Here is a 20,576-nt window from a genome sequence, read left to right as displayed (position 1 = left end):
CTTCACACACAGACACATATAAAGTAGTTTTAGGTGACAGACAGTGTTTTCAATCTTTTAAACTTCATGATCATTGAGCCACATACGTACAGTACCCCCACTTGATACATGTTTTTTATCTTCAGGCCTTAATCTATACTGTAAACTCTTCAGTATAAATGTAACTCTGAGACACACATTGAAAGGACCATGCTGTCATCAATACATTCACAGCTTTGGTAATATTAACTGAAACTAATGGCTTCCTTAAAAATCTAACAAAGCACAGTATTTTTGTGGGAAAACACACGCACGCACGCACGCACGCACGCACGCACGCACGCACGCACGCACGCACGCACGCACGCACGCACACACACACACACACACACACACACACACACACACACACACACACACACACACACACACACACGGCTAACCCTACATTTTTATAATTTATTATAATATAATATAATAATAATATAGTATATTTACTGACCGTTCCAGCATTATGTTGCGTGGCGCTGAGACCTTGAGACTGGTCATCCACCTCACCTTCACTTGTTTCACTGAAACATATATACCGGTATTTAGTTGCAAATTGTCTGCATACACTATGTTGGAAAAATGGCATACATTAAAAGAAAAAAAGAAAAGTAGGACTATAGGAAAATGGCCAATAACTATTCCCAAATGAGGATTAACATCTCAGAATGACCTAGAATCCTGTCCTCTGATTCAAGCCAAGGAGAGTCATGTGGTTGTACTTTGGCACGACCACATTTGGAAAAATGTTTTCCTAATAAAGAGTGTTCTGGCTTTGCTATTCATACAGCATTTGGGTAGATTTTGTCTCTACCACTCTAATACCTTCTCTATGCACCTTTTATTTACATACATAAAAAGCTTGACTTTGTTGTAAACCCTCTGCACCTTTGTCTTTGTTGCGTCTGTGAGATGCTCCATTTCTGCATGTCCAAGTGATCAGCTTCACTTGCACCTTGGAGAAAATAGCAACAACTCAAGTACATCTAATAAACAACACAGCATAAGTTGTTGAAAATATAGGAAAACGCAGATGCACACATATGGTATGCATAAATGCAATATCGAACACAGCCACACAAACTTACTGAGTCTTGTCATCTGAGCACAAACACTATCAACTGGGGATGGGGTCGGATAGCTGTTAGTGGAAGCTCCTGATTGGCTGACGGAATTAGATGCAAGACTGAGGTCACTTAGGTTGACATAATGTGGGCTCTGAGAATAGAAAAATAATCATTTGAATGTGCATGGTATTGCACCATGGTATTGCACCAATGCACCATGGTGTTGAATATTAACATTTTTGGTTTGAGACTTTGACAGTGAGACATAATATATACTGTATTCCTACAGGGACAATGAACATTTCATGGTAGTAAGTCTATCTGAAATTAGATAATAATCTATATAGTTTCTTTTCATCATGTTACTGGCAAGAAACCTCCTGCATTGTGTGGGTACAGTAAACTGGGTAAAGGATAAGATTAGGCAACACAGGCAGCAGTGGCTCAGGGGTAGAGTGACCGGAAGATTCCCAGTTCGAACACGGGCTCCCCCAGAGTTAGTGTCGAAGTGTCCTTGAGCAAGACTCTGAAGGTTGGTGCCTTGCATGGTTTCCTCTGGCATCGGTGTGTGAATGGGTGAATGTAATGCACATCTCTGTAAAGCGCCTTGGATAAAGGCGCTATATAAATGCACCATTTACCAGTAAAATGTTGAATAAGACCCAAGTGTAAAATTGACCCATACGAATAGAATTTTACATAGGCAGAGATTGGGGCCAATTGTAAAATGTAGTTGTAACATTTTCCTACAACCAACCTACTCCTAATGCACCGGCATTTTAATATAATAAACCTAATTATGAACACTGGCTATCATTAAAATATGTTAACTGAGATGGATAATAAGACCATATTGAATTGTTATTAATGCAATTATTGGTGGAGCCAAAGAAAATAGACGTGAATAACACTCACTTTATTTTCAAATTCAAACATCATGAAATAGCATTATATACAAAGTTCAGTTAATAACAATATAAAAGTGTTAAGACTAAAAGATTAGATTTATTGACCATGCACTTGCTTCAGCAGTATCACATTCACATTCATAAAAGTGGGTGTTAATGTATTTTGTGTCATATGAACGGCACATTCAATTCAATTCACCATTCATTTAGTAATGTAGGATTTGTTGATTTAAAAAAAAAGGTGAACTGAATGACCTGGTGACCCATGACCGTCCATGTAGTCATTTACTGACAAGTTGAAGGTCAAGCAATTAGAATCTCAAGAGGGGGAAGTGCAACAGATTGTCTGGTTTAAATGATTAAACAGTGGGATGTAGGCTATACACATGGGATGCACAACAGTGGTCCCCATATTTATAAAGTCAGGGTGGTGGCTGGTGGTCCCTCGTGAGTCGTTCACAATCAGTTATATGTTTCTTGTATATGTTTCTTTTCCCTTTTTACCTCCATTATGATGAATTTCTGTTCTGTTCTTTGTCTATACAGAAGTGTCTATTTGTACGTCTCTAAATGTTTTGATGAATTGAACATGGTGGACCCTGTTGTAAACAAGTGTAATGCTTAATTGGGTCGTCCACTCACATTTAACAGCCTTTGTATTGAGTTTGTGCTTGAAATGTACTGTAATTCTGCAAACTGTTAATACACTTTTCAATCAATCAATCAATCAAAGTTGAAAACCCCTGCATTAGAACTATGGATCAGAGATAGCTCTGGTCCAATTTAAACGTCAATCAAATTGCAGTCGCATCTGTAATGTAATGTAGGCTATTGTATGTCTATGTACTGACTGTTATAAAGATTTCTTAATTAAAAACAAAAAAAACAAAAAAAAGTCATTCAAATGACCGCGGGCCGCAATGTTGTGCTTCCCCTTTAAATGTGACGTAGCTCCGGTTGTCTTCTGCTGTGCAAAGGAGGCTGGGCTATTATTATTGTAAATGCAACAGGGACGTCGTGTGGTGTTGGCTGTCAGGGGGAATAGAAATCGAAGATGGAGTTTTTAACAGGGAATCCATTCAGTACACCGGTTGGACACCGAATAGGTGAGATGTCGAGATGGATCCAGTGGTTATTACGTTATAATTACAAAGTAGGCTAGCTCATTGACTGACGATCGTATAGCCTGCTGTATTTCACGGACTGCAGCAGAGCTGTGCATGGTTGCACGCACTCCTCCTTATTGCAGATATTTCAAAAATAATCGGATATTAACTCAAGATCAAGAAACGCATAAAAGAAGCAGCCCAATCCTGACAGTGATAGAACGGTTATTGCTTTACTGATGCAGTTATCATGATGACACAGATAGGCGGGATGATGATTCTCTAATCTTCAAAATGGTTGGGTGTTGCTCTCAGTCTCTGTCGATAACATGCTGGAAGGAACCAAGAGAGAGATATCCCTTTATTATCTGCAAAAAAAGAAAAGAAAAATAGAAAAAAAGAAAAAGAAAAAAAGAACAGTGGTTTTGAACATGGCAAATTTGCCCTATTAATTTCCCAACACTCAATTTTGTCAATCAATTTCAGGCAGTAATGAACCTATAGTTAGTGAGAACTTGCTTGGCCAGTTAAGTAACTTCCCCACAGAAACCAGAAAAATGATGGTGATTCATATTAATACACGTTGTTTTCTTTGCAAACATTGCTCAGTTCATGACTATTGTATGTCTGTTTCCTGTAGAACTTGCAACAAATTCCAGTCTCCAGTCAGAAGACTGGTCCCTAAACATGGAGATCTGTGACCTGGTGAACAGCACAGATGAGGGGTGAGCGTCTCTTTACCCCAGGCTCGTCTTTTGGAGATCACATTCTTTGCTTTTCTTTTTCAGTCATAACAATGGCTTCTTCTCCTTTCAGACCAAAGGATGCTGTTAGAGCGATAAAGAAAAGGATTTCAGGAAACAAGAATTTCAGGGAGGTTATGCTGGCACTGACCGTGAGTGTTCCTTCCTGTCGCAAAGTCCTTCCTCCTCCAATGCACCATTAAAACTCTGCAGCCACTAGCTCTATCTATGTAAACATCTACATTCAATGTATGTAAACACTTGAAATCCTTGCTGAACGTCATTGGTGCAGTCTGCAGGTCGGCATGTTCTTTAGCTCGGTGTGATCCCTTTGTGTCTGTAAGCCAGCATGATTCCCAACCTGTGGGCCGGGGCCAGGGCAGCCGAACAGCTGTCACGTTAAGTGGTCAGATGGGTGGGCCACGGACACTTTCAAGATTTTCAAGTGGGCCATGATTCAGAACGGTTTGAGAAGCAGAACCACTCCTCTGCTTACATTCCATGTCGTTGTTGTTTTCCCAACCTGGACATAGGTTCTGGAGGCTTGTGTGAAGAACTGTGGCCACAGGTTCCATATCCTGGTGACGACCCGGGACTTTATAGAGGGGTTTCTGGTCCGGGCGATTATACCGAAGAACAACCCTCCGGTGGTCTTGCATGACAGAGTGCTAGGCATCATACAGGTCAGTAGTCTGATTAAATCTCAACAGTACGCCTAATATAACCGTGGCGCCCTATGTTGTTATTATAGGCAAAAATCATTTGAAACAATTGACTAGGCCTGGCTACAGTAAATTCTGTGTGAGCTTGTAGATTGGCTATTTGTATTTTCATTGTATGACGGTGTCTGGCTTAAGTGGTTAAACAATCGTAATCATTTGACTTTACCATAATCTGTCAGCATAGATAAAACCCCTTCTTTTGTAATGTTTGTTGTTCTTCTGTTGACAAGGCGTGGGCAGATGCATTCCGTAGCTCACCTGATCTAACAGGTGTGGTGTCTGTGTACGAGCATCTACGAAGGAAAGGTCTGGAGTTCCCAGAGCCAGATGGTTATTCTCTGGTCAACACTTCGAACAGGGTACTACTAACTAACATATGGACTAATATATGTTGAAATACAAATGCACTTGCTTGGGAAAGCCTGGGGCTGACTACTTTTATGTATTTTTATTCACTCCTTTTCAAATGTCTATGCTTTTCCTCTTTCTGTTTTAATGGGCTCTCCTAACATTTTGCTGCTGTCATCTGGACTGTGCTCGTGCTTCTGCTCAGCAGGGGTTGCCTAGGAATGGATCTGCTTCTGCAACTTCTAAACATAGTCTCATCCCTCTACAATTCCCCGGGCCTAAACAGGGCCAGGAGGGAGCCAGTGTGTCCCTACCCGAGCAGGTGAAAGGACCTGACAAACTGTAGAAAGGTTTTATAGAGATGCTGTCTTATCTGTCAATATTGTCTTTCACTTACAAACTGATTAATACCTTTTGCATGGCGGCTGAAATTCAGTCTAAATTCCTTTTTCTGCACATTTCACCTTCTATTTTCAGTCTCGACTATTGTAAACGACACTTTTCTAGGAGGAAAATGTGTCTTTTTTGCTGTGTGTATGTAAGTACATATTAGCCTTAAATGTAATATTTTGATAATACTGTTGACATTTCAGGTCCACAGGCTGAAGACAGATCTGGGAGTGGTGCAAAGCAACCTGACTGTAATGTCAGACATGATGAGTCAGCTAGATCCATCCACAGCCAAGTGCGCAGACATTGAGTTGCTTCAGGTATATTGACCACTAATGTTTACAGAAATTAAACGCTGTGTGCTGAGCCGTCTCTCATCCAGATATCCAAGGATGATAAAATAGTCTGGCTCACTAAGTATAGTATAGTATATATATATATATATATATATATATATATATATATATAATAGTAGTGTATAGTAAAGTTTATTATCACCATATATAACCATTTTGTCACATTTCAGTCACACATGCAGGTGCATTAAACTACATCTGTCTGTCTCTTTCCTGATCTTGTCGATCACTATACTACTCTTGGCCGCTGGCCATTTCTTATTTCCTTTGTCATTCGGTCCATAGCAGTTGTACACAGTGTGTAAGGACATGCAGAACAGAATAGCTGAACTGGTGCCAAGACTCAGTGAGGAGAAGCTGATCGAAGAGCTGCTGACTGCCAACGATGAAATGAATAGCACGTTCACGCGCTACCAGAGGTATTGCTCTTAATCAACTACTGCAGGGCAAAAGTCAGTGTTGGAGGATGTTCTCCTGTCTGTCAGGTTGTGATATCTGTGATGTTAAATTGCTGTTTCCATTCCATGCAGGTTTGAAAGTCAAATGACAAATGGTCAAAGCACAACAGAGGAAGTAAGGAACTTGCTCTTAACAGTTGCATTGTCTTTTCATTAGGTAACTAGACTATGCTCTTATAATTAGTATCGATACCATGCACATTCAAATGATTATTTTTCTATTCTCAGAGCCCACATTATGTCAACCTAAGTGACCTCAGTCTTGCATCTAATTCCGTCAGCCAATCAGGAGCTTCCACTAACAGCTATCCGACCCCATCCCCAGTTGATAGTGTTTGTGCTCAGATGACAAGACTCAGTAAGTTTGTGTGGCTGTGTTCGATATTGCATTTATGCATACCATATGTGTGCATCTGCGTTTTCCTATATTTTCAACAACTTATGCTGTGTTGTTTATTAGATGTACTTGAGTTGTTGCTATTTTCTCCAAGGTGCAAGTGAAGCTGATCACTTGGACATGCAGAAATGGAGCATCTCACAGACGCAACAAAGACAAAGGTGCAGAGGGTTTACAACAAAGTCAAGCTTTTTATGTATGTAAATAACAGGTGCATAGAGAAGGTATTAGAGTGGTAGAGACAAAATCTACCCAAATTTAGGCTGTATGAATAGCAAAGCCAGAACACTCTTTATTAGGAAAACATTTTTCCAAATGTGGTCGTGCCAAACAGTGCCAAAGTACAACCACATGACTCTCCTTGGCTTGAATCAGAGGACAGGATTCTAGGTCATTCTGAGATGTTAATCCTCATTTGGGAATAGTTATTGGCCATTTTCCTATAGTCCTACTTTTCTTTTTTCTTTTTTTCTTTTAATGTATGCCATTTTTCCAACATAGTGTATGCAGACAATTTGCAACTAAATACCGGTATATGTTTCAGTGAAACAAGTGAAGGTGAGGTGGATGACCAGTCTCAAGGTCTCAGCGCCACGCAACATAATGCTGGAACGGTCAGTAAATATACTATATTATTATTATATTATATTATAATAAATTATAATAATGTAGGGTTAGCCGTGTGTGTGTGTGTGTGTGTGTGTGTGTGTGTGTGCGTTTTCCCACAAACATACTGTGCTTTGTTAGATTTTTAAGGAAGCCATTAGTTTCAGTTAATATTACCAAAGCTGTGAATGTATTGATGACAGCATGGTCCTTTCATGAGCTGCATTTCATGTCATGAAAGGTGCTATACAAATAAAGTTTTATTATTATTATTATTATTATTATTATTATTATTATTATTATTATTATTATTATTATTATTATTATTATTATTATTATTATTATTATTATTATTATTTCAATGTGTGTCTCATAGTTACATTTATACTGAAGAGTTTACAGTATAGATTAAGGCCTGAAGATAAAAAACATGTATCAAGTGGGGGTACTGTATGTGGCTCAATGATCATGAAGTTTAAAAGATTGAAAACACTGTCTGTCACCTAAAACTACTTTATATGTGTCTGTGTGTGAAGGGTGACACTCCAGCCTTCATACGCAGCTCTTCTCCACAGTTAGATTGGATGATAAAAAGGGGAATGGTGGGTTTCATCAGTTGTGTATTGTGTAACATTTGCCGTTTGTGTTGCTTTGCTGGCCATGTGCACGAGTTCCGTGGTGGTGCAATTTTGGGTTTGCTTGACAATTATATTCATATGAACATCTGTAAGAAATGTAGACATACATACAGTGCAGTACTACTGTATTAGACAGACCTACATACAGTACAGTACTATACAGTATCTATATGTATGTAGCAGGGCATTGTTTTGAATAAGCATGTCTATAAGATTGTATGGTTGGTATTGGCTGATTTAAGCAGTCTGGTGTGAGTCAAACAACATGGACTCTTGAGTCTGAGCTAAACTACACTCCTATTTCACATTTCACATTCAGGAGAGCCTCCACCACCATGACGAGTCATGTGTTTATTTCCAAGTACCAACATACTGCTTGCCATGCCTTTAGTTGTAACGATACAATAGCCACAAGGAAAGAAGAAGACACAAGACTTGTCATGACAAAGGTGTCTCTCTCTCTTGAATGTGTGTGGATGGCTGATTAATGGGTTGTTCACACCAAGCAAGCACAATAACAATAACAATAACTATAAGGATAATTATGTGAACATTCATAGTTATACTTTGGGTGTGGACTCTGCCATCCACTTAAGTTTGAACCATTTTAAAACAATGTATGTATTGTTATATGGAGTGTCAATCTCTTTTACAAGACAATAGTTAATGTATTCTAGATACAATTCAGGGACGATACATTTTATTACAGTACGATTTGATGCAATATGACACCGTAGTGACCGTACTAGTAATTGTGCTTGGTGTGGATGGTCCATTTATCCTGTGTGGACTCTGAGCCAGGTGTTACTACACAACTGTTATGCATCGATACAGGTTGACTCTGGCCAAGTATGAGCGCTTAAATCAGCCACCCTACTGTTACACAGTGTGGGAAATTTATATTTATATTTAGCATGACGGTACATTATTTTTTTAGATTATTTTAAAGAAACACATCCCGTTCATAAGTAATTTGCTTGCAGATGGCATGTGGATTCAGTTAATTTGCTTGGAGTGGTTCCTTTGTTAATGTTGGTTTGGTGGTTTTGTGTGTTTTTGGTGGTTTTATGTGATAGCTCATCCCAGTTAAGTATGGTACTTAGTTTTCCCTTACCTTCTTAGATTCCCGTCAGCCAGGATTCTGTGATGGAGGATATTGAGAAGTGGCTAGCTGTGGAAGAAGACGTGAGTGGCTACCACTTTCTATTGTGTCATGCACACATTGCACAGCATATATTTTATTTTATTTTATTGCATGCACAGTTGCACACCTATGCACATATTCTGACAGTACTCTTGTAATAATGTTACAAACCATAAAGGGCAGATGTTTTAAAAGCTATACCAAGGTGCAGTATCCTGATGACGTGTGGAATTTATAACGTGGCTGTCCTCTGTTTATGACACAGGATGACAGTTTTGAAGATTCAGACGGTGTGATCAGTGAAGGTACATATTCTGCCTAGTTGTCTGGCATCAGACAGTACAGTAGAGCTTCCATCTTGGAATATTCCCATACTAATCCTGCTTCTATTTCTCTGCAGAGTTTGACAGATTTCTGGCCAAAAGAGCGAAAGCAGCAGAGAAATTGCCTTCAATCACATCCTCTTCCCATGATGCCTACCAGTCTCAATCCTAGGCTAACCTGTCTCTGTACAACACTAATATGAATCCTGCCGCACTGATGACTGAGGAAAGTTTATTATTACTGTGGATAAAAGTGACCCATGCTGCAAGCCATCTTGAAATGTGAAATGCCACCCTGAACCTATGCAGATGAAGAAGTCACATCGGAGTGGAATATAGTGCTGTTTGGTCAGAGTGTGCTGTTATATTGTTTTGTCTGTTTATATGAAGGGTAAGTTATTTGGGACCAAGTGCATGGCCCTACTCTTGACACTACTGCTGTATGCGGGGTTATCCATGTGTGGAAAGCAAATATTTGCACATTTTTATAAGATTCCAGCTATTGAAAGAGAGAATATTGTTACAGAAAAAGTACTGTTGCTCCGTTAAAAAAAAGGTCAGGAATTGTGACAGGCCACAGGAAGTTGCATCACACTATCAGAATGATACTGTAAAAGGTATATTTGAGAGAAGCTAATGTTAATAGTATATGAGGCTTTTAATCACATAGTGATCTAAGAAAAGAATAAAAAGCCAAGTAAGAATTTTCACATCTAACATACTGTAATCAAGTTACTTCACTTGAAGTTTAACATTTTACACAATGTCACAGCTTATATTAAACTCAGAAAGTATTAATTGAGAACTGTGTTATGATTCCATTGGATGGCTGGGTGATTGCTAATACTTTGTAATAGGACATTTCATGCAGGTCATGGCTTTGTAAACAAGGGAAAATAGTGTCCTGATGACATGAAAGCAAGTACATTAAAAGCAGATTATGTTTTGTTATGTTATTCTGCCATGATTGATACCATGATTTGCTCTATATCTTTAAAACGTTAGTGTGATGTTTTCAACTGGTGGTCTGTGAACCACTGGTGGTCCCTGAAGGCCTTGCGTGTGGTCCGTGACCATGCATGTATTCAGGTTTTTTTAGGAGAACTTAGATGAATTCAAAGACATCATCATTATCAGTTGTCATTTGAGAAGGCTTGTGTTTCAATTACAAAACTACTACAAGCATAGCTACAAAAGAGGATCAGCTCATTGACACATCCACAGTCACATAAATATGAAACATTCCCATGTAAAGATCTGGATGAGTTCAATAAAGCCTCATAAAGTGAAATGAGAATCGCTTTACTCAGAGTTTCTACCAAGCATATCCGTGAACACCCAAAATAGCCGACCGAATTGACTATTTTACTTGCGCAACAGGATGCGCAACTAGGCATGGATCAGATGTTAATAGTTGTGTGCTTGGTGTGGATTGCTTTTACACTATATTGTGTTGCCTTGCAGTTGTGAGATAAAACAATTATTTGCAGTTGTTTAGATAAAACAATTATTTTCACTCACTGACAATGTTTTTGGGGGTATTACACTATTGTGAAAGTCTACTGTACATCTCAGCTGAGGATGCAGACATGATGAGAATGCACATGTTGCTTATCGTCCTTATCAGTTTTTTAAGACAATTCTGTGGGAGATTGTGAAGCACTTTCATTTAATCTCTTCCTTTTATCAGTATGCATGTGCTTTGTTCTCTTGTCAAGCTCTAACTGATAAACCCATTTTGTTAATACTGCTTGATAATAATTAACTTGGACCCCACTGCACTCCCTGTGCTTAAAAAGAGTCACTTCCCAGGCGTGCTTTTAGTTTTACATGTAACATTTCCCATCTCCTGTGTATAAAAAAGAAAGAAAATAAGAAAACAAAACCAAGAAATAATGGATATTACGCTTAATTTATACTCCACATTTCATGAGGGTGTCACCCGCCAAAAAACTACAGATCCACAAGCCCACAACGGATCCACAAGCCCACAACGCACCACCATGCCATGCCGGCCAGCTACACCCATCATACTAGACTGCATAAAGGACGGAGGCTTGGGTCCAGTCTGTCACATCAGGTCTTCTCCTCTGGATACAACAACAGTGGGGTCCATCCTCAACCTCCTCAGATACTCTCATCATCACTCATGTCCCAGATCTCTGCAGCCTGTGTCTCCTGGTGCAGCAGCGTGAGGCCCGTCAGGTCCTCCAGGAATGAGTGCGAGGAGTTAAACACCTGGGACAGGAAGTGGAAGCCTTCTCTCTCGTAGTGCTCCAGGACGATGTCTGAGCAGGCTGTGCATTTGTCAAAGGCCAGGCTGGCTGGAAGGACGTTGTCGAACCTGGACAGGAAGCCTCGGATCTGATGCGGCACCAGTCCCAAGGAGGTGGGGGGCTCATTCATTCGGTCATCACTGCTACTGGCCACTGCATAGCCTCCTTCACTGTGCTGTAGAATGGACACCATCATCTCGACAGCCAGGGCTCCAGCGATCATGGCCAAACCGGGTCTGCTGACCGTACATTGTTGGTCCAGAGTTCGATCCCTGGTTGAATCCCCTGGTGCCACCACATCGTTGCAGAAGTAGCAGCCCAGCTTGTGTCCTGGAATGTTGGAGAACAGAGATGACGGGACAGTGCTGGCTGAAGCGGCCGGAGTGGACAGAGAAGAGGAGGTGGAGGAGCATGAAGGGGAGGACTCTCCATCCGCAGTGAGATGAGGGCACCAGCCGCCACCTCATCAACTTCAGGTTCACGTCCACCGACGACTCGGCCAGACGTTTGGGGTCCATGCATTTACTGAGGTTGACCATCTGGGGTCTCATAGCCCCCTTCGGGTTTTTCTCCCAGCCAAAACTCTTGGGGCACTCTGTATTGAGGGAGATTTGAGGCAGTTTGACCTGGAAGAAAATGCTGTGCAGAATAGAGCGGCTTCCTTGAAGCATTCTGTCTCTGAAACACAACTCCTCCACCACGTCCAGTTTGGAACCCCATCTGTATGCGATAAGGATCAGTAGGTTCCTCAAAGGCCAGGGTGTTGTGACAGAGTGCATGGATCATATACACCCACGGTAACCTTCTTGGTATTGGTGAAGAATGCGTCCCAGCCAGTCCCCTAGGGGAGCCACCTCAATGTTGTCTTCTGTGTACTTCATCAGGAAGTATGGAACAGCGGTGGCTCCACTTTGGCTGCACAGCACATCATAGGCCTCTAGTAACGCTGTGGCCTGTTTAGCTGAGAAGACTTGCTCTAGCAGAGATGGCTGCTGGACGATCCGTATCCCCTCTGAGAAACAGAGTGCAGGGAAGCAGAACCAGTAGTAGAAATGATACTTCTTCAAATCTGCGAAGGTCAGCAGAATGAATTTGGAGAGGATGGAGGTGTCCTTCAGTGCAGCCCCAGACTGCACAGCATCCCATATCTTCTTTGCCTCCTTCTCCAGCAAAGCCTTCTTGTCTGAAGTCTTGAAGGCATCTAGTGTGTTTGTGTTATACAGGGTTCCTACAGCTGGACAGCAACGAACTGGGGTCCGACCATCTGCATCACTGAACTCCGAGTCCAAAGTCAGACGTGTGAGTAGGCTGCGTCACCGTTGTAGTAGTATCCTTTGATACATATGGAGCTCTCGTCCAGCCTGTAATCATTTAGCTTCTTCTGGGTGAGTTGGGGCCAGAAGCCTTCGACCAGAGCACTGCAGAAGGGAGAAAACTGAAGCTTGGGCTCTGCACCGGAGGACGCTGCTTCATTGGAGCCAGACGCCATCGGAACGTCACTGACTGTGTGACTGACCACTAGGAAGAAACCAGAAAGCCAGAAAACCAGAAAGCCTTATAGTGTATTGAGTTGACCTCTCTTGACTTCAAGTGCAGTCAACGTGGTCTGGTGTAGTGTAGTATCCAGTTCACTGAGTTCAGTCTACCAATATTTGATTTTAGACATGCAAGCAAATATTCTTGGCAACAGGTCCCCAGCACACTGAATCTCTGAAATGTGATTGGACAAAAAAAGGGAAACGGCAGATGCTCTGGTTTTTAATTGGACGACCTCGGTACGCCCACTAAAGTTACATAGTGTCCTGTGACGTCACTGACGTCAGGCACGGCATGCGCTTGTAATCTTCCTCATTGTGTGTGTGGGCAATATTTGACAGATCATGGCTCTCCGAGTCCGCACAGCTGTCCGTGGGTTTGTTAACCCCCTCAAGTGTGTTTTAAGGTCTTCTGCGGCCGCTACCTCGAAACGGGGTTACGCCGCTGCTGTTGCCGAGGCGAGAGTGGTTTTGGAGAACGAACTTGACGGGATCCGAGCTGCGGGAACGTGGAAGGGAGAGAGAATTATCACGTCCCAGCAAGGTCCTCATATCAGCGTGGACGGTAGTCGTGGCAGTGAGTATAGCTTCCAATGGTGGAAGCGTTGTTGACTAGTTGTTGTCATTGATCTACCTCAGATGACACTTCTTACTTGGACCATGCTAGCTCTGGTCTATAGCCCTAATGCTAATTCTACCCTGCATTAGGGCTATAGACCAGAGCTAGGAGCCTATAGGACCATGCCACAGCATCAGATAAATATACAACAAACTCCTGTAACTATACAGCAAACTTTGCATTGCATTTATTGTTATGACTAAAATTAGGTACGTACACGGTACACCAGATGCCAGTCTTATTTAATTTATTACATCACAAACCATCCTGCCATATGGACGCTCGTGCTTCATGTTTTGGGATTCAGGACTATTAAATGCCACTTTAAGGTTGGGTTGGTGGTATAGCCATGGTTCACATGACGCTCGTACTTCACGATAATCATCTGTCATGATAATCATCATGACAGTCATGTTTCAGGGCTAGGTTGGTGGATGCTACAGCCGTAGCCTATATCAGACTCAGAGTATTTTTTCTGGAACAGAGCTAATCTAATCATTCAGTGAGTGACTGAGTCAGAGAGTATATAGACAGCATTCTTGCTAACGTGCCATACAGTCATTGTTTACTCATAAACCTTTGAGAAAAACTGACAGTGCTCTTCTGATGAATGGTATGTCATGAAGTTCATGCAGCTGACTTTTTGTTGAATTTGTCTTTTGTGTGTCTCAGAGACACAAAATAGTCAACACAAAGTCAGCTGACACTATACCTACGTCTCCCTTTCATCTTTTATGTCGTGCTGGCTTTATTGTTCCGTCATTGCCATTCAACCTTTGCTGATAAATCTTACTGTTTCCCTGTCCAATAACAGTTATAGCAGGTACCACTATCAGGTCCTTTAGACAGAGGACACCTGATGCTGACAATGGCCTGCTTACCTCAGAGGTTGTTAAGTGAGCGAAGGGCCACACACGCCGGTTCCGGCCTCCAGGCCGTATGTTGCCCATGCGTTTCCTATACTATGTAAATACAAATATTTTTTCTCTCTCTACTATGTAATAAAAAAAAAATGTCTCCGTTTATCTCCAGTACACATAACCTCTAAACAAGCTATAGTGTCATCTCATTCTGCTCTCTCATCTCAAAGGTAGCAAACTTCCACCAACCTCATCTTGGCTACAAGATGTCATGCTATTCCTGAAATTGAAAAAAAAAAATCTAATTTACAATCAGGGGTTCAACTAACACATTTTTCAAGTAGGCCTACTGGCAATTAAGTGGCAACCATTCATCACTTACTTTAACAACTTAGACTCAATCTGACACTGGCCCACTAGAATAACTCACCTGAGTCACCTCATGTATAAATTCCCTCTTATCCTCCTTAAACACCGTTAATGGGGGCATTGGGGGTGGTCGTCCAGCAAGTTGAGGGCGCTCTATATCTATGACAGCTAGATGCCAGGCCATACAGTATATGGTAATTGAACTCCACATCATTTTTGTTTTAGATTTCTCTCTTTTGTTTTCTCTTTTTGTTTTGTTTGTACGATATTAGGTTGCTATTGCTTTCTCATCTCTCTGTATTTTTGGTTTTCAGTTTTTTCTTTCCGTTTTGTTTAACTGTCATCCGTAATATGCGTATGTGTGCAACCTACGTACGTGCATTGGTGTTACATCATGTGGAGAACAAAAAGGATCTCTTAATCTCGCTCTCTCTCTCTCTCTCGCTCTCTCTCTCTCTCTCTCTCTCTCTCTCTCTCTCTCACACACGTACTCTAACTCTTAGGCATACTGAACTTCTGTGCCAACAACTACCTGGGCCTCTCCAGTCATCCAGATGTGATACAGGCAGGCATTGAGGCGCTGCAGACGCACGGCGCTGGACTCAGCTCCGTCAGGTTCATCTGCGGCACACAGGTTTGATGCCCTCAATACTGACCAGTCAGCACATTTTGTTTCATGCGCTGGCGTTTATTGACTGCCTCATTTATAATTCATGTGTGATCTTCAAGGACATACACAAAAACCTGGAGCAGAAGCTGGCACAGTTTCACGAGAGGGAAGATTGCATCTTGTATGCCAGCTGTTTTGATGCCAATGCTGGGCTGTTTGAGGTACATCTTGAAGACTGTTTGCCACTGTGTGGCCAGCATTTTAACAAATAATGTTTAAATGTAAAGTACAGTAACTACATACTTCAGCTAGTGAGTTGGACATACCAGTGGTCCAGTGATCTAGTTAACTTGTAAGAAGTGTTTTGCATCAAGCTTCATCTCATCCATTTGAAATAACCTGCAGTAATGCTTGAGCCTTGTTCACTATACAGGTTCTGATGGGCCCAGATGATGCGATTCTGTCTGATGAGTTGAACCACGCCTCCATTATCGATGGGATCCGACTTTGTCGTGCCAAGAAGTTCCGCTACAAACACATGGACCTCAGTGATCTGGAGACCAAACTAAAAGAGTCCCAGGTAATGAAACAAAACAGGTCCACTGCTACGTTAAAGGAGCATTCAGTGATTTGGAAAAAAAAAGGTCCACCCGGTAACAAGATGTGCACATGCACACGCTCTACAGTGGGGGAAGTGCAACAGACCAACAGCATGCGCACCAAAGCCCGCCCCACTCGATCATGATTGGAGGAAGGCCCCTCTCATCCTGATTGGATGAAGGCTTTGCCACCCAAAGCCCAAACCGAAACTAGGGTTTTTTGACCCCAGGGGCTCACTGGGGACAGGGAGGAACTCCTTATATGGTCAGCACACTCTATAGTAGGGAGGATTATCCAGAAAAAAAGAAAAAATAAGTGATATTTGAATTAAGTCAAATCACTGAATATACCTTTAATGCAGAAACAGTCATGGAAATTAATGTGATCTTTTGTGTGTTTTTTAATTTTGGAAACCACACACAAGGAGGTATAATCTGGATGTGAACAGGAGAGATAGTCTGAGTCAATTATTGTTTTACTTTACGCTGCTATTCTTTTATTTTTGGTGGTGGGCAACACATTTCCTTATGTGATCTGACCTTTTTATGAGTTTGAACATCATTGATTTGTGTTTTGTTCCGCAGTCGTCTCGTATGCGCCTGGTGGTGACAGATGGTGTGTTCTCCATGGACGGAGATGTCGCTCCTTTACCGGCCATCTGTGACCTGGCAGAGCAGTACGGAGCCATGGTCTTCATTGATGAATGCCATGCCACCGGTTTCCTGGGGCCCCGGGGCAGGTAAGTGATTTGAGTTGAGAATTATTTCACAACAATTAGCATCAGTGATGCTACTGGGTCACTGTATTGTATAGTAACTATACAGAAATGTATCTTGGCAATGTTGTTGCAGGGACCTCCTTATGTTGCATAGGAGGAATAACAGGACTATTATAGAAAATGTTGTATAGTACTGTACATAGTACAGTATTGGACATTGAACAAAATGGCTTCTTTGGGAATATGGTAGTACATTTATTGCCCAGAACAGGCAAGGCGCATGGGACATACATTGACTAGTTAAACCACTTAACCGTATTGTAATCAATGGCATATAATATGCCACACACCACAATCTTTACAGAAGCTAATGTAAGGAGATCCACGGTACAGTAACAGTGGTGTTAAATGTTGTTTTCAGAGGAACAGATGAGCTCCTGGGAGTGATGGACAGAGTTCAAATTGTAAACTCCACTCTGGGAAAAGCGCTGGGAGGAGCAGCTGGTATGTGCCTCCTTTTCACTTGAAATAAATAACCATACTTTTCATAACACAACCTGTTCCTTTTTCTGCTCATGAAGCCCAAGGAACATCACTGTAACAATGATTTGACTAAGTGGCAAGGCAAGAGGCAGGTCGATATATTATCAGCTGATATTAGCTTATTGCAAATCGATAGTGGTGAATATGTTGTATGATATTGAAATAAAATGCAATACCGAAATACAGAAAGAAGCACTTCTGTAAAACAGTGTCACCATTATTACTGTTTGTAATATTGGTTGCAATACTCTCTTGACCAGAACTCTTTCCACTATTAAATAAATCGTTTTTGCACCCAAAGAGCCTCTCCATGGATTTTGTCAGTGAGCGATGGGAAGTCAGTAAACAAATCTATCATTTACAAGTTACAACTCTCTTTTCAGTATAATCCCAACAATAACCGTGATATGATATCAATGTCACCCATGCTTCTCACACTCACCTGCTAAAGGTTGTAAGCCACGTACAGTAGCTCTTGAGTTAACCAAACCTAAATTGTGTGCACATATCAGCTGATTTATCAGTGGGAATTGTTGTTGCCACCAAATATCAGTAGTAGTTACCTTTCATGTGAACATAACGGCCTTCTGCATTCTTTCAGGCGGCTACACGGTAGGCCCCAAACCACTGATTGACCTCCTCAGACAGCGCTCTCGGCCATACCTGTTTTCCAACTCCCTCCCCCCTCCCGTGGTGGGTTGTGCCACCAGGGCCGTGGATCTGCTGCTTGCGTCCAATGAGATCGCCCAGAGCATGACGGCCAAAACCATGAGGTAGGTTTTACAGAAACATTATGGTTTAGTGAAAGGAGGAAGACACTAGCTCACAGTTTATCACTGCCATGGGTGGAACTGGAAACCAAACTTTGGTTTTGTTGATCTTCATGTTTTGTATCAAATTACTATGGTGAAAACATGAATGGCTCATGTGCCCATTAGCCATTCTTGTCCTTTTTAAGATGTTTATCTTGAGAAGGACAGATATGGAGTTTCTCCCTTAACGGCATTATTGTGTGATAGTTTACACAGGCCCACTGACAAAAACAGATAAGCCTCACTTGAGTTTGTTTTTGCACAGAATACATATTGACAAGTTGGAATGAAAAGGAAGGTTAAGAGGAGAAACTGTACCGCCTTTGGAGTCCATTTATGTTTTTTTCCCCAACAATATTGTGCTCACTTCCTGTTTAAGGGAAGTTCATAATCCATATGTGACTGTGCTAGGCCAGAGTTCTTGTAAGCATGTGGGAGGAATCGCTCTGTTTCTTATCTGACTCAACCACGTCAAAGTTAAAGAGTCAAGAACACCCACACCCTTCCTCTTGTTATATTGTTTATAATAAATAGTTTTCTCATGCATCTCAACTTTGCTTAACCCTCAATCCAATTTTTCACATTAATTCATACAAGCATACGGTACCTACCACATGATACATGTATTACAAAATGGTCTACATCTCCTGCAGCAATCCCCTGATTTTATTTCTATCTCTCTCTCTCTCTCTCTCTCTCTCTGTGTCTGTCTCTCTCTCCCTGTCACAGGTTTAGGAACCGGATGACTGAGGCTGGGTTCACCATCTCAGGCACAGCTCACCCCATCTCTCCTGTGATGCTCGGGGAGGCGAAGCTGGCTTCTCTCATGGCTGATGACATGCTGAAGCTGGGTGAGACAGTTATGAGTATTTTGAGCTGGGTGTGTTTTTGATCTATAAACTAATCTGTTTGTTTTATTTATTTTTACCCTGACGGTGATGGATGTAACATTAATCTGCTCTACAATGTGATAAACGTGCAATTAGTGTTTAGCAGTGGAAGGTGTTGTGGCTCTGCCAGTTTTCATGGATTCAAGTTACAAATGCACTGATCTGTGTCGACCAGTAGAGGGAGACGTGGTTTACAAAATAAACACAGATTAGCAACTCGCTCTTTGTTTGAAACATTACTAATCTCCAACCTTGACCACAGTGACATATTTCAATAATAGCACCACATAGAAATTCATGTATTGGAAATGGGCCGTAAACTATGATATGATATCATGTATTTGATCTTATAATGCCAATAGTAGTTTTATAGCTCGTTTTGTTCTCTTCTCAGGTGTATATGTGGTTGGGTTTTCGTTTCCCGTGGTACCAAAAGGCAAGGCCAGAATCCGTGTTCAGATTTCAGCAGCCCACACTAACGAGGACATTGACCGCTGCGTTGACGCCTTCATACAGACAGGCAGAAAACATGGAGTTGTATCCTAAAGGAGTTGTATCCTAAACAAAGCACTACTGAGGAAGCTGATGCATCCATCGACAGGATTCTAATGAATGATAAATGGATCCTCTTGCGCTTGTAGAACATTTGGTCTGTTACAGAGCTTGGACTGTTACTAACAAGACTTGTAAAGATTTCGTTACATTGGAAGGTCAGTTGGCATTAACGTGATATTTTTGTGTTCGCGTTTCTTAGCTGAATAAAGGACTTTTGCTAACAATGTGAGGTATTTTTTTGCCTTTTTTATCCTCCTGAGCTACATGTCCTTAAAAAGGTATAGTGGAAAGTGAACAGTTTGCTTAAGAGGGATAGATCTCTCTCTCTCTCTCGCTGCTGTCAAAAATAAAGCTGGGCATAGACTGTAACTGTTGTTTAATTCCAACTGTACAAGTACATCTGTGATATAAAACCAAATGTCAGGCCAGTTTGCGCTGACTCGGATATAAAGCGCCTTTCTAGTTACCTAAAGTCAATGCAAAGACGAGAATTGCGCAAACGGGTGCGGCGCGACCTGGCGCAGCACAAACTGGAGGAACTGAAGTGAATATATATTATTCAGGTCTGAACGCAGCACAAGGAAAGGAAGGGACCAACTTAAAAAAATCACACCCGTGTGAACTGAGTGGTGTAAGGTCTTATATAGCCTGATCAGCTGTGGTCTGACGTAATGTCTGACGTAATGAAATCACACCCGTGTGAACTGAGTGACCATAGCAACCATGCTCATTTTTTGCGAACAGACAGACAGACAGACAGACACGTAAACTAACAAAGCCAGTCGTAGGAGTGGTTTACACCACTCAAAAATTTAAAAACAAAAGACGTGTTAAAACATCAGGGATCTCCATATATGGGCATAATGTGACATCAGGCTCAAGCACAACAAAGTATAGCATAACAGTGATGTATGACGTTAGGCATGTGTATATTTGAGCACAATCAGCCACCCACC

The 20,576-nt window shown here is 41.5% G+C and overlaps 2 protein-coding genes, 1 long non-coding RNA gene and 1 pseudogene across 8 annotated transcripts; 2 read left to right on the top strand and 2 right to left on the bottom strand.

Moving 5' to 3' along the window:
- Positions 1 to 480: 480 nt before the first annotated feature.
- Positions 481 to 1,245, bottom strand: LOC306936547. Its single transcript, XR_013791508.1, has 3 exons — positions 1,116 to 1,245; positions 916 to 982; positions 481 to 551 (listed from the first exon to the last, which is right to left on the bottom strand). It is a non-coding gene; the product is annotated as an uncharacterized lncRNA (long non-coding RNA).
- Positions 1,246 to 2,981: 1,736 nt separating this feature from the next.
- tom1 (target of myb1 membrane trafficking protein) lies at positions 2,982 to 10,031 on the top strand. Of its 5 annotated transcripts, none has more exons than XM_079520409.1 (16): positions 2,982 to 3,108; positions 3,749 to 3,833; positions 3,925 to 4,003; positions 4,385 to 4,534; positions 4,804 to 4,932; positions 5,130 to 5,243; positions 5,515 to 5,631; positions 5,953 to 6,086; positions 6,198 to 6,240; positions 6,354 to 6,483; positions 6,617 to 6,683; positions 7,067 to 7,136; positions 7,665 to 7,730; positions 8,889 to 8,951; positions 9,176 to 9,215; positions 9,311 to 10,031. In XM_079520409.1, the coding sequence occupies exons 1-16, from the start codon at positions 3,057 to 3,059 to the stop codon at positions 9,403 to 9,405; spliced, it is 1,434 nt and encodes a 477-aa protein (XP_079376535.1). In that variant the 5' UTR covers positions 2,982 to 3,056; the 3' UTR covers positions 9,406 to 10,031. The 5 variants fall into 5 exon arrangements, with proteins under 5 accessions (XP_079376535.1, XP_079376536.1, XP_079376534.1 ...); XM_079520410.1 differs by having other exon boundaries at positions 5,127 to 5,243; positions 5,956 to 6,086; XM_079520408.1 differs by having other exon boundaries at positions 5,127 to 5,243.
- Positions 10,032 to 11,346: 1,315 nt separating this feature from the next.
- LOC306936333 (ubiquitin-like modifier-activating enzyme ATG7) lies at positions 11,347 to 12,998 on the bottom strand (annotated as a pseudogene). The gene is made up of 2 exons: positions 11,974 to 12,998; positions 11,347 to 11,942 (listed from the first exon to the last, which is right to left on the bottom strand). The product of its transcript is annotated as a ubiquitin-like modifier-activating enzyme ATG7 (transcript).
- A 316-nt stretch (positions 12,999 to 13,314) lies between these two features.
- On the top strand, positions 13,315 to 19,844 carry gcat (glycine C-acetyltransferase). The gene is made up of 9 exons (XM_079520502.1): positions 13,315 to 13,621; positions 15,396 to 15,526; positions 15,622 to 15,723; positions 15,936 to 16,082; positions 16,687 to 16,841; positions 17,242 to 17,324; positions 17,965 to 18,136; positions 18,905 to 19,026; positions 19,460 to 19,844. The coding sequence occupies exons 1-9, from the start codon at positions 13,390 to 13,392 to the stop codon at positions 19,609 to 19,611; spliced, it is 1,296 nt and encodes a 431-aa protein (XP_079376628.1). The 5' UTR covers positions 13,315 to 13,389; the 3' UTR covers positions 19,612 to 19,844.
- The last annotated feature ends 732 nt before the right edge of the window (positions 19,845 to 20,576 follow it).

This window comes from Electrona antarctica (genome assembly GCF_951216825.1).
Source record: "Electrona antarctica genome assembly, chromosome: 14".
NCBI classification, from domain to species: domain Eukaryota; kingdom Metazoa; phylum Chordata; class Actinopteri; order Myctophiformes; family Myctophidae; genus Electrona; species Electrona antarctica.
Note: the sequence above shows the minus strand (reverse complement) of the source record. Positions and strands in the feature narration are given on the sequence as shown.